The sequence below is a fragment of the Phoca vitulina genome, unplaced genomic scaffold (assembly GCF_004348235.1).
Source record: "Phoca vitulina isolate PV1807 unplaced genomic scaffold, GSC_HSeal_1.0 scaffold4, whole genome shotgun sequence".
Taxonomy (NCBI): Eukaryota; Metazoa; Chordata; class Mammalia; order Carnivora; family Phocidae; genus Phoca; species Phoca vitulina.
Window position 1 is genome coordinate 7,445,307 of NW_022589707.1, and position 12,381 is coordinate 7,457,687.

At 49.4% G+C, this 12,381-nt stretch overlaps 1 protein-coding gene across 1 annotated transcript in view; it reads left to right on the forward strand.

Annotated features, from left to right (window-relative positions):
• The first annotated feature begins 706 nt into the window (after positions 1-706).
• PARP12 (poly(ADP-ribose) polymerase family member 12) overlaps positions 707-12,381 on the forward strand; it is a 35,802-nt gene continuing 24,127 nt past the window's right edge. The window contains exons 1-4 of the mRNA XM_032401463.1: positions 707-1,062; positions 4,652-4,787; positions 7,498-7,798; positions 9,428-9,529. Coding sequence (XP_032257354.1) covers positions 734-1,062; positions 4,652-4,787; positions 7,498-7,798; positions 9,428-9,529 — 868 coding nt within the window. The 5' untranslated portion in view covers positions 707-733. The remainder of the gene's footprint in view (positions 1,063-4,651; positions 4,788-7,497; positions 7,799-9,427; positions 9,530-12,381) is intronic.

Here is a 12,381-nt window from a genome sequence, read left to right on the forward strand (position 1 = left end):
CCCCGCGTCGTGATTGCTGTCGTGTGTGTGTGAGAGAGAGACCAGGCCCGTGGCCCCCGCACCCCCCACCCCACGTCGTGATTGCTGTCGCGCGCGCGCGCGTGTGAGAGAGAGAGAGACCAGGCCCATGGCCCCCGCACTCCCCACCCCGCGTCGTCGGGAGCCGTCGGGGCTGCCCGACTCGGTCGCCAGGGGGGCGGGCGTCCCGGCCGGCTCGGCCAGCGCGCGGGCGGAGAGGTACCGGGGTCTGGCGGGCGCGCGATTTCCAAACGCTCGGGGCCTCAGCGGGAGCTGCGCACGGCCCGGGCGTCTCCGCCCCCGTCCACTAGGTGAAGGCGCTTCGAGAGCCGCGAGGCGCTGCCCCGAAGGACGTGCCTGCTTCTGTCTCAAGCGCGGGAGACCCACTGTCGGGGTCCCCGCATCGCCCCCTCCCTCGTCCCGCCCCCCGCCTCGGCCGCCGACGGAGCGGAGGAGCGGGCCCCGGAGCCGGGCGGCGGAGCCCGGCGGCTGCGCACAGCTGGGGGCCCTGAGGCCGGAAGGCGCCGAGCCCCCTCAGCTGCGGGCCGGTGGGCGTGGTGAGGCGGCACGGGTTTCGTTTTCTCGGGCCCCGGGGCGCTTTCGCTTTCGCTTCCAGCTGGCGTCTGCACCCCGCGGGAGCCGCCCGCCCAGCCCGCGTCGGCCGCCGCCGGCGTCCGCTCAGCCGCACTCCGACGGGCAGCACGCCCCCGCGGCCATGGCCCAGGCCGCCGTCCTCGGCGAGGTGACCCAGGTGCTGTGCGCGGCCGGGGGCGCCTTGGAGCTGGAGGAGCTGCGGCGCCGCTTGCGGGAGGGCGTCGGCGCCGACGCCCTGGAGCAGCTGCTGCGGGAGCGCGGCCGCTTCGCGGTGGCGACGCGGGCGGGCGCGGGCGGCGTGCTGCCCGCCAAGCGCGTCGTGCTGGCCGTCTCGGCGCTGCGCCTGTGCCGCGCGCACCAGAGCCCCAAGGCGGGCTGCGTGGGGCTGTGCGCGCAGCTGCACCTCTGCAAGTTCTTGGTCTACGGGGCCTGCAAGTTCATGAGGGCCGGGTAAGCGCCGCTCCGGGAGCCCGACGAGGGGCCCCCCCTTAAAGTGTGGGGACAACAGTAGGGGGCCGTTCCCCGGCCTCTCCGCCTTAGTTCTCGTCCGCGAACGTTTATTGAGCACCTACTGAGTACCGGGCGCTGTGTGAGGGACTCGGGGTTTACGGTGTCCCCCCCCCCCCCCCGCAGCCGCAGAGAGTGACTTGGAGTGCGGTAGCCGGTGGGACACCCGGGGTGTGGCGGGGGTGGGGGGGGCTCTCCAGAGGAGAGGCGGCCGCGGCTGGCTTCTGGCGCTCCCCGAGGCCCCGCTCTGCGAGCGGAGTCTGAGGGCCACACAGCCCGGGCTCTCTCCGCCCGGCAGCCGAGGCATCTTCAAACCTGTCTCCACTCTTGCTCACCTGCTTACAAGCTGGCAGTGGCTTCTGTAGCATTTGGAAGAAAATGCGTGCTCCTGTTCAGAAGCTAGTCCATTTATGTAGAAGAATTGGCTCCTTTTTTCTTGACTTTTTTCCCCTCTCTCTCCTCCCTCCCTTTCTTTTCTTTTCTTTCTTTCTTTCTTTTTTTTTTTTTTTCCTGGCTTAACACAGTAGATGTTGTTTCTTGCTCACATCAGGTCCACTAGTCAGCATGAGGTCGGGGTCTTGATCCATGCAGTCCTTCAGGGACCCAGGTTGGCGGACCTAGACTCAGCCTCCTCAAGCGTGGCTCTTACGGCCATTCTGGTTATCAGGTTACAGGGAGCAGGTGGAGATGGGCGGTGGAGGGTTGGTGGGAGGTTTTTATATGGCCGGGTCTGGACGTGGTAGGTATCTTTCCACACATCCCCTGGACCACGAGATGTCTCATGACCCCCCTCATGCCTAGATGCAAGGAGGTGGGAGTGGGAAATGTGCCGCCCCCCCCCCCCCCCCCCGGAGGCAGCTGCTCAGAAATAGCTTGATTAGAATATTCCAAGGCCCAGCTAAGACCTTAAGAGGGAGGGATGTGTTTGTGAGAAATTTGAGAGACGGGAAGTTGGTGTGAGTGTGGTGACAGGATGGGAGAGAGGTGATGGCTGTTTTCTTACTGTTGACTGAGAGATGACTCATACTTTTTTTTTTTCCTTATTATCGACTGAAGGATGATTCTTCCTTTTCTTTCTTATTGGCTGAGAGAGCAGGAGAAGTGTGCCCAGGGACAGCTAGCCAAGTCTGAAGCCTGGGAGCACGGTCAGGGTCCCAGGTGCTGGTTTGGGAGTTACTGATTGGTGTATGCCAACGCTGCAGCCCCAGGAGCAGGCCAGATCTGAGGTGGAGGCTGAGGGTGGAACCTCAGGGAAACTGGGCCCTCAGGAACTGGTGGAGAAGTGTCACCTCAGGGGAGAATGAGGAGCAGCATCTGGAGAAGAATGTGGACATGATAAGTGATGGATAGATGGATTGAATGATGGGGATAACTGATGGATCTTGTTAATGTCGGTGTTTGGTAAAACAAAGACAGAAGCCCTGTTCTCCAGCCAGTTCCCAAAATTTGGAGTTGGATTGTGTTTGTCTTGGAAATCTGGAAGTCTGATACCTACTGGCCTAGATGATTCTGAGCTTTCTTTTTCATTCTTCTCGGTTCCATTTTCCTTCTGGTTCACCTAGGATGGTTTCTTGAACCTTCCTTCCCTGACTGCTTTTGGGTCACATAAGGGAGAGTGGGTGTGGTTGGCTGCCATTTCGATGCTTTCTCTATTACTCTGCTTGTCTTTCTGAACCACAGCGTCAGCTGTTTCAGAAACAGATCATGGCTCCTGTTTTTGCTCATTGGTGACAGCTGGGAAGGGTCCCAGGTCCCTGACTTCTGTCCTGTGCTTAGGGGCAGTGAGCATGGTGGTTAAGAGCACAATCCCAAGACCAGCCTACCTTGTTTCAATCCTGGCTCTGTTCCTTACTAGCTCCATGATCTTGGGCAAGCGACTTTATATCCAAGCCTCAGTTCCCTCATCTGCAAAATGAGGATAATATCTAACTCACCTCATGGGCTTGTTGAGGACTGAATGACTTATAAAACCTTCAGGTAATCCCTCGTTTGTGATAAATGCTCAACAAGTTTTAGCAGCTGTTGTCACCATCCTCGTCATCGTAATCTTGGTGGCAGCAAGTTTGCCTAGAATGTTTTTCTTTTCTTTCCTTGCTTGGTTCCTCAACCTAAATATTTGGCCCAGGCTTGACACCTTCCAGGCACTGTCCCTTGATTGCTTCTCCACTTCTCTCAGGCTCAGGAGGGGCACCTCCTGTCTGCACTGATATATTCTGAGCACGGCTGACCTTGCACTTGCCCAGCCATCTTAGAATCCTCTCCGTATCTGTCACTTCCACTAGAGTAGAAAAGGGGAAGAGTCCACATGACTCCACGGTTGTTGGGCTGTGCCGTGGAAGAGGGAAGTTGTCTTTTACTGAGATGGGGGAGCCTACGGAAGGTGCTGGCTTGGGGGAGTCAATCAGGGGTTCGGCTTTCTTTTGAAATGCTTATAATAAGCATGACCTTTGAGGTTTGGCCGTGTCTGAGTAAAGCAAATGATATTTGCCTAACTCGTCCGCGTCCTGGTGACCTGGGTGATCATTTGAAGACTTTGGATCATCAGGGCGTGTGCCAGGGCCTGACTCACGGTGAATGTTCAACAGGGGCTTGTTAATGGAAAGAACAGAGGAGGGAAGCAGAGAAGAGGGCTGGGCCTCAAGGCATCAGTGGGTGTACACATACCTTTAACCATAGGTGTCCACGCGCATTTATTCAGCCATTGTTTAAGTGTCTGCTAAGTGCCCACTGACTGGCATGCTGTGACTGCTTGGGGAATGGCCCTGTCATTCTTACCAGACACTGATAAGAGGTGCTGTCCTGGTCCCTAGAACTTGCAAGGTACTATCTCTTCCTTTGTAAATAAGCATTATGGTTTTTTCATTGTATAAACATGCTGATTTTTCTCTGGTGCTGCTATGCAATGTCAAGAACTGTTCCTGAAAAATTATCTTAAAGACTGATTTTACGAGTTGTATGAGTTTGTTCAGGCAGCCATAGCAAAGTACCCCAGACTGGGGGCTTAAATAGAAACTTCTCACAATTCTCAAGGCTGGAGGTCTAAGATCAAGGCAGGATTGATTTCTTTCTGAGGCCTCTCTCCTTGGCTTGCAGATGGTATCTTCTTCCTGTGTCCTTACATGTGTGAACCTGTGTTTTTATTTCATCTTCTTAGAAAAACTTCAGTCAGATTGGATTAGGTCCTCTACCCCAGCAACCTCTTTCTAACTTGATATTTTTAACTTTTTTTTTTTAACTTTTTAAAAGATTTTATTTATGTGTGAGAGAGTGTACAAGCAGGGGGGAAGGGCAGAGGGAAGGGAGAGGCAGACTCCCCGCTGAGCAGGGAGCTTGACTTGGGGCTCGATCCCAGGACCCTGAGACAATGACCTAAGCCGAAGGCAGACACTTAGCCAACTGAGCCACCCAGGCACCCCATTGATTACCTCTTTATAATCTATCTCCAAATACAGTCACTGGGGGGTTAGAACTCCAGCATAAGAATTTTGGGGAGGCGCAGCTGAACTGTGATACCAGCTCTGCTTCTTTGCAGGAAGAACTGTAGAAACAGTCACAGCTTGACGACAGATCACAACCTGAGTGTGCTGAGAACTCACGGTGTTGACCACCTCAGCTACAGTGAGCTTTGCCAGCTTTTGTTTCAGAATGACCCCTGGCTTTTGCCAGAGGTGAGTTCCAGGAGGGGGTGTGTATGTGTGTAAGTGATGGGGGAGAAGCCAGACGGTTGGAAGATAGGAAATATTACGGCAGAAGAGAAGCCAAGGACCCCATAGTGACCACTGGGATCTGCTTGGAGGAGACCTGGATTGCATTCGTGGCTCTGCTGATTTTTATACCTGTGACCTTGGGCCAAACTTGGCCCGTCTAGAAGCCGCCTTTCCTTCTATTGCATTTGGGCTGGCACCTCCTTTGCCGGGCTTCTTTGAGGTTGGGGGAGTCTGTTTGGCCGGTGGCTGCAGCAGGGTGTTCCTTGCATAGGGATGAGGGGATGAGAGACTCCAGCCGGCTCGTCCCCATCTAGCAGGACTTGGAACCACGTATTATTGCCAGACCCAGGGGGTCTGTCTGTGAGGAAACTTTTAAGAGATGCTGACAGGCAGATGATGCTCTCTCTACTAAGTCAGTTGCACCTAGGGAATTTGGAACTTTTGTTGATGTGGATTCTCATAATGCATTTCAGATGTTACCCAAATCTTGCTGCAATGACTATGTACTAGTTTGGGTCCTCTGAGAAGCAGACACCAAGATGGGATCAAAGTGCAAGAGATGGAGTGGAGAGGGAGCAGAAGGTGGGGAGCCTCTGGGCAGTGATGTGGCAGGATTGGGGAAAGGAAGAGGCCTAGGTAGGAAGAGACCCTGACTGTAGCACAATTCAGGAGAGCTTCTGCCTGGCCAGCGGGAAGTTTTGAGCTAAAGTAGCTCATCGTTGCCTGGCAGCAGCCTATGGGAGCATGGTCTCTGTGTGAATAAGGTGGTGGCTCCCAAGGGCAGCAGCAGATCTGAGTGGTGTGTCCTGTGGACAGCACAGGTTTGTGGGATGCTCTGGCACTGTTTCTGGGGTAAGGCTACAGAGATTAGATTGACCTGTTTTAATGAAAATGCTTCCATATTATTCAATTAAAACCACCCATTTGAGAAAGGCGCTACATGGCTTAGTGATGGGCACATAATAGGTATTAACTTTTTCCTTTTGCCTTTTGAAAATTAGTATTGATTTAATTCAGCTAAACTTTATTGACTATCCACTATGGGTTAGGCACTGGTGAAAAGGAGAGCAAAGACCCTGTGCTGCCCTTCCAGGAGGCACATTTACTGGGTGAGACAGACAAGCCAGCATGTGATTGCAAGGTGCTGTTGTAGATGCTGCAGTAGAAGTCAGCACTCTGGTCTCTGGGGCACAGTTGGGGCGCCTGGGAGTGCGTCCTGGGTAGATGGTGCATGCTCTGAAGGCTGAAGGATGCATGAAGGATGAAGGTCTGGGAAGAAGGGGGCACAGAGAGGATGGAACTGGCATGGTCAGGGGACAGCATGTAGGTCAGCACAACTTGGATTTAGGATGGGAGAGGGAAGGAGGAGAAATGGGTGAATGGAGACTCATCCATGCAGCCTTCAGTATCATGGGAAGGAGTTGGGTTTGGGGGTTGTGTTTGGAGAGTGGGCATTAATGTTTTGGAGAGATCATCTTGTCAGTATGAAAAATGAATCAGAAAGTGACCAGTCTGGAGTGTGTAGCCTCTTGTGTACTTGGGTGTGCAGGTTGCTTCAGAACACAGTGCCAGCAACTGGGAGTTGTGACCATAAATTCGGACCCAGTGCAGCTTTCCTGCCAGGCCTTCTGCTCTCAGGCTAGTCACCTTATCAGATGAGCAGTCAGGGGCTACCACCATGAATGGAGCACCTGCTATGTTCCAGGACATTTGTATTAGCCACTTTGTGTATTTCCCATTTAATCCTCATGATAGCCTAGTGATGTAGGTGGCATTATTCCCATTTTAGGGATTCAAAAGCTGTAACTCAGAGCTAGTGAACGGCCTGCCTAAGGTCAGGCATCTTGTAAGTGGCAAAATCAATGTTAGGGCCTTTTCCCTTGGGGCTTCCATCCCCAGAGTAGAGTTCCTACTGATTTAAGTCTGGGTTCTGCAGCCCTCTGCTTCATTTCTACCTCTTGTTTAGTGTAATGCCTGTGAATTGCATAGGTAGGCCCTTGGTGGTCTCTGGCCTGTTCTCATCTCCAGGAATTTGGAATGTAGAGAAGGAGCAGTTGGTTCAAGTTCAAGTTCCAGCTTTACCAACAACCCAATTCAACAGACGTTGTACATGCCAAATGTAGATAGCTGTGTGACCTAGGGCAAGCTGGTGAACTTCTCTGAGTTTCCGTTTGCTCCTGAGAAATGCAAGGACTGTATTTGGCCTTCTCTAAGATGCTTTAAATACTCAGAGCCTCTTTGACCCTGAATTTCAGAAAAAGGAAGATGGTGAGATGAGGCCTGGCTTAGAGAGTGTTGGTGAGTCAATGGGGGAAGGTTGTAGGTGGAGTATGAGGGTTGTTAGCATGCTGCTATATGAGTTACATTGAAATGTCTCCTATGAAGGGAGCAGCTCTGATCAGTTGGAAGTTCTTTGGATTTTCCCAGTGGAAGGGCTTATTCTGTACATTCTGCTGTCTACCCAGTTCCCATTTTATCCAAGGGCATACATTAGCAGCTGTCCATCTAGAGTGGGGGATGTTCTCATAGCTCTGTGGCTTGTGAGGATGACAGAATCACAGCTTTGGCTAGGTCTTTAGAGGAACCTCTTGTGACTGTGTGCTGGTCAGGAGGGAGGGTGGTGTCCTGTGAGGCCTTCCTAAGCTGGTGTTTTTTCCTTTTCTGTCAACAGATCTGCCTTCATTATAACAAAGGAGATGGACCATACGGCTCTTGTTCCTTTCAAAAGCAGTGTATCAAACTCCATATTTGCCAGTATTTTTTACAGGGCGAATGCAAGTTTGGCACTAGCTGTAAGAGATCACATGATATCTCTAATGCTGAGAATCTGGAAAAACTGGAGAAGTTGGGCATGAGCTCAGATCTGGTGAGCAGGCTGCCTTCCATTTACAGAAATGCTCATGACATCAAGAATAAGAACTCCACCCCCAGCAGAGGGCACCCTCCTACCCCGGGCCCACAGGGGACTTCTGGTAAGGCTCTGGACTGGGACGCTTGGATTCCACATTAATGGAATGTGTGACCTCGGGCTAGTCTGTGCTGCTTTTAGTAAAGTGCAGTTGGTGATTTCTTCCCAGCTAGTGGGCATTATGAAGATGAGTTGAAATCATAGCCATGAACAAGCAAGATATTCTAGACAAATGCCAATTCGTGTTGACTATGAATGAATTCCCGACAGGTCTGATCTGCAGTGAATGAAGCCTATTTTAATTTCAGCTCTCTTCTTGACGTGAATAAAGGGAATTTTTTAGTCCCTGTAAATTTGCTTAGTTCACTACTCCTCTCCAGCATCTAGACAGTGCCTGGCCCACAATGGGCACTCAGGCATTTGTTGAATGATCAAGAGTCTAGATTTTTTTTTTTTTTTTTTAAGGAATATCAGGTTTAGTGACAGGCAAATGGGGAAATTTTGAGCAGAGATTGCTTATTAAATAAGCATTTCTTTACCTATTATGTGGGAAATTAATAATGTAGTCCATTGGAGAAGTTATGACACATTGGGGTCCTTTGAATTTCACAGTATCAGCTGTTGGCTGGCCATTCTGGTTATCCATTCTTTCAGTTAACAAATTTGTGTGCTTGCCACGTGCTAGCCACTGGCCTGGGCCCTAGTTATACATTGAAGACTAGGACACAGGGCTTCCCCCCGCCCCCTCACCCCCAGAATGTACAATCAAACCATTTGTTGGCTGTAGGATTTTAATAGACCTTTAATAGGGGTTATCTAGGATTTTTATTAGACCACTTCCTAAAATATCAGGTGAGTGCTAGGACTACCAGCAAACAAACTTAACACTCTAATCTTACCTGATTATTATATTTAAAAATTGTCCTTGCCATATGTGTTTTTTTCTTTACATTTTCTTCAGTTATTTTGGGTTAATTTCTTTCAATTGTGGGAAGCTAGAGGTAGACAGGTTTTGCTTTAAATATATCTTTAAGAGTGTCAATTGGATTATGGCCTTAGAAAGGGAGGGAAAGCTACCTGCCCTTGGGGAGCAAGGGAGGTGACCTCAAAGGCTCCAAAGGTGTGGGTTTTGAGTCCCACCCTGTGGGTGTCTTGAGGGGCCTATAAAAACAAAAAGGGAAATGAATAACAAAATAACAGGTGTTACTGAATACTGAAGGTTTACGAATGAGTTTTATGTGCTTGTATGGTGGGGGGGGCGGTGGTAAATGTAATTGTTAGGTAAAGTCTCATTAGAGCACTACTAGGAGAGAGAAACTTTGAAATCACCTCTGTGCCTGTTTTATATTAAAATTCTTATAATTAACGTAAAGTTACTTCAGGAGGTTTCATTTTAAGATTAGGAGCATAGCCAGAGCTGAGAAAAAAGGGTCCCTCCACGGCATCCTGGATTTGGAAAGCAGCCGTGTGGTGTTGGGCTCCCTGGCTCCTCCCTAAAAAGCAGAGGGTCCACTTATATGTCTGAGGGTAATTTCATCCTGAACATCATAGGATTTTGTAGGATTGCCTCGCCCACTGTTGTCTTCTGCAGAGAAATGAATTCTCTTTTCTCTCCTTTGTATCTTGAACTATGCTGACTCCACATCAGAAGCTTTGATGGATGCTGATACGTCTTTGTGGTGTTTCTTTGTAGAAAGAAGAGATAGTTCAGGTTCTGTGTCCCCAAACACAGCTAACCAAGAGGAGAGTGATCAGATCTGCTTGTACCATATCCGAAAAAGTTGTAGCTTTCAAGGTAAGTCAGAGGAAGCCCCTTCATCGACTTGCAGGCGGGACAGCTGCTTCTCATTTCAAGGTCTTCTCCCCCGTCCTGAGAGGGTTAGGGCCTTCTTAATTGTGAGCTGGGGTGGCATTTCTGCCAAGCAATTTTGTTGGGGAGTTGAGGATGGTAAGAATTTAATTTCTGGAAATCAGACTATAGGTGAGTTTTTGGGAACATACCTGATTCATGCAGCAAAGTGTCAAGTGTTGTTGACCCTTGATTACTTTGCATGAGGTCACAGACCTGCACAGATAGTGGGAACAGTCTAGTGGGAACAAATATGAGTGTCCCTCCTAAAGGGTAGTTGTAGACTTAGAAATGCCTCAGAAACCCAGAAAGCCCTCCCCGAGGAGGAGATGCCCCTGTGTGCTCTTGGGGAACAAGAACTTAAGTTAGGGGTTTCTCTCCATGGTCCCTCTTTTATCAGAAGTAGCAATTCTTGTGTGTACGTGTGTATCTGTATTTTCACTAAACCTTTGTTTTCTTCTTCTTCTTGTCCTGGGCTTTGACTGAAGAAAGCTTCCTTCTCAAATTTGGTGACTCTTAAAAAAACAACCACCAAACTTCTTGTTTCGTTTTCAGTCTTTAAAAGCCACCCAAGCAATTCAGGACTACTTTCACTTTGTAAAAGAGTCCAATAATACAGAGTAAAGTCTGAAGCCCTCCTTCAGCCTTCCCCAAAGGTAAACACGTGCTGTGTGGTCATGGTGCTTGTTTTGCATATTTTTCAACAGATAGGTACATGTAATAGGTACTCCTTAACGTGCTTTCTTTACTTAACATTGTGTCTTGGGGATTTTTTTCCGCCTTAGTATGTGTAAGTCCACCTTATTTTTAAAAAGCAACTGTAGTATCCAGTTAGAGTGATATTCCACTGAGCATCTGAGTACGCATGTGTATTTCCATATCTCGGTTCCTGGAAGCTGGAATGCTAGCTCAAGCATATATGTGTGTTATATATACATGTATGTTTTTTTTTTTTTTTTAAAGAATTTATTTATTTGACAGAGAGAGAGAGATCACAAGTAGGCAGACAGGCAGGCAGAGGGAGAGGGAGAAGCAGGCTCCCTGCTGAGCATGGAGCCCGATGCAGGGCTCCATCCCAGGACGCTGGGATCATGACCTGAGCCAAAGGCAGACGCTTAACTGACTGAGCCACCCAGGTGACCCTACATGTATGTTTTTAAAATCAACATTATTGAGCTATAATTTACACACAGTAAAATTTTATTTTTTTTAAAAAGATTTTATTTATTTATTTGACAGAGAGAGACACAGCGAGAGAGGGAACACAAGCAGGGGGAGTGGGAGAGGGAGAAGCAGGCCTCCCGCGGAGCAGGGAGCCCGATGTGGGGCTCGATCCCAGGTAGAGAGTCCAAGAGGTCTCCTGGCTTGGTGTAAGCCCTCCATGCGGTAACTCAGGACAAGTCAGGATGTCCTGAGTGGCCAGAGTGGCTGAACCCAGCCTTGGTGAACTTCGGAATTGCCTCGCTTAGGGTCTCTCTTATTCTCTGAGTCTTCTTGGCTGGGTGTTCTTGTCTGCCCTGCCTGCCTGGCCTCAGGCCTGGGCTTTGACAACCCCAGGCAGCCTGCTCACCTTCCTCCATGGTCCTCCCCAACCAAGGTAACTTTTGTAGAGTCTGTGGGGAAGAAGTGGCATTGAGAGTGCCTGAAAGGCTGCATACAATTTTATTATTCTTTTATTTGTTTATTTATTTTTAAAGATTTATTTATTTTAGAGAGTGAGGTGCATGTGCAAAAGTGGGGGGAGGGGCAGAGGGAGAGAATCTTTCAAGCAGACTCCCCATTGAGCATGGAGCCCAAGTGGGCTCGATCCCATGACCTGAGATCATGACTTGAGCTGAAATCAAGAGTCAGACACTTAAATGACTGAGCCACTCAGGTGCCCCTACATAGAATTTTAGAAAATTTTAATTTTTTTCAAGTGTCAAATTAGCCATGCTTCATTGTCATTATTTTGAAAGATGAATTAAAGATGCACAAAGGACAGCCAGTAAGAAATGTTTCCTTCATACCTCTTTTTTCTAGCACCCAGATCCCCTCCAGAAACAATCATTGTTAACCAGTTCCTTGACTATCCTTCCATAAAGATTTTATACATGCCCAAGTATGTATGTCCCGTCGGTTTCCTTCTCATATAAGTGCACTACGCACACTGTTTTTTACCTTTTTCCACTTAACTAGACATTTAGTTTTTTGGAATATATTCTTGTGGTTCAGAATTCCGAAGACATAGAAAACAACAGAAATCTCTCCTTGTAACTTTGGTGACCCAATTCCCCTCGGCAAGGAATAATATGTGTGTATCTATGTATTCAGTCAGAGTATCTCTAATTTTTCTTTTCTGTTTTTTACCCAAATAGAGGCATTCTGCACCTTGTCATGTATCTTTCTACCTAATAGCATATACCTTGGAGGTAGGTCCATATCAGAGTACAGAGAGCTTCCTGCTGCTTTTCTCTCCAGTCTGCCTTTCCTCTCTGGGGATGTACCGGAACCTCCTGTAGGATAATGAAAGGTGGAGAGAGAAAGTGTTGGGTGCATTCCAGATGAGACAGGCAGGATGTGCTAGGAGAGACAGAGGTCCCAGGGAGCACAGGGAAGATGTAGGGGGGCTGGCTGGCTGGGAACTGTAGAGCTGGGCCATTCTGTGTATTTTGGCAGGGGTAGGGCATTATGTATAAACACCTTCAGGGATATGGAGGTGTGTTGAGGGGGTGTGTTAGCAGCCAGAAGATCAAGGTGGGCTGGAGCCACACTGCTGACTTACCTGTGGTCAGATGTGTCAGGGTTTGGATGGATTT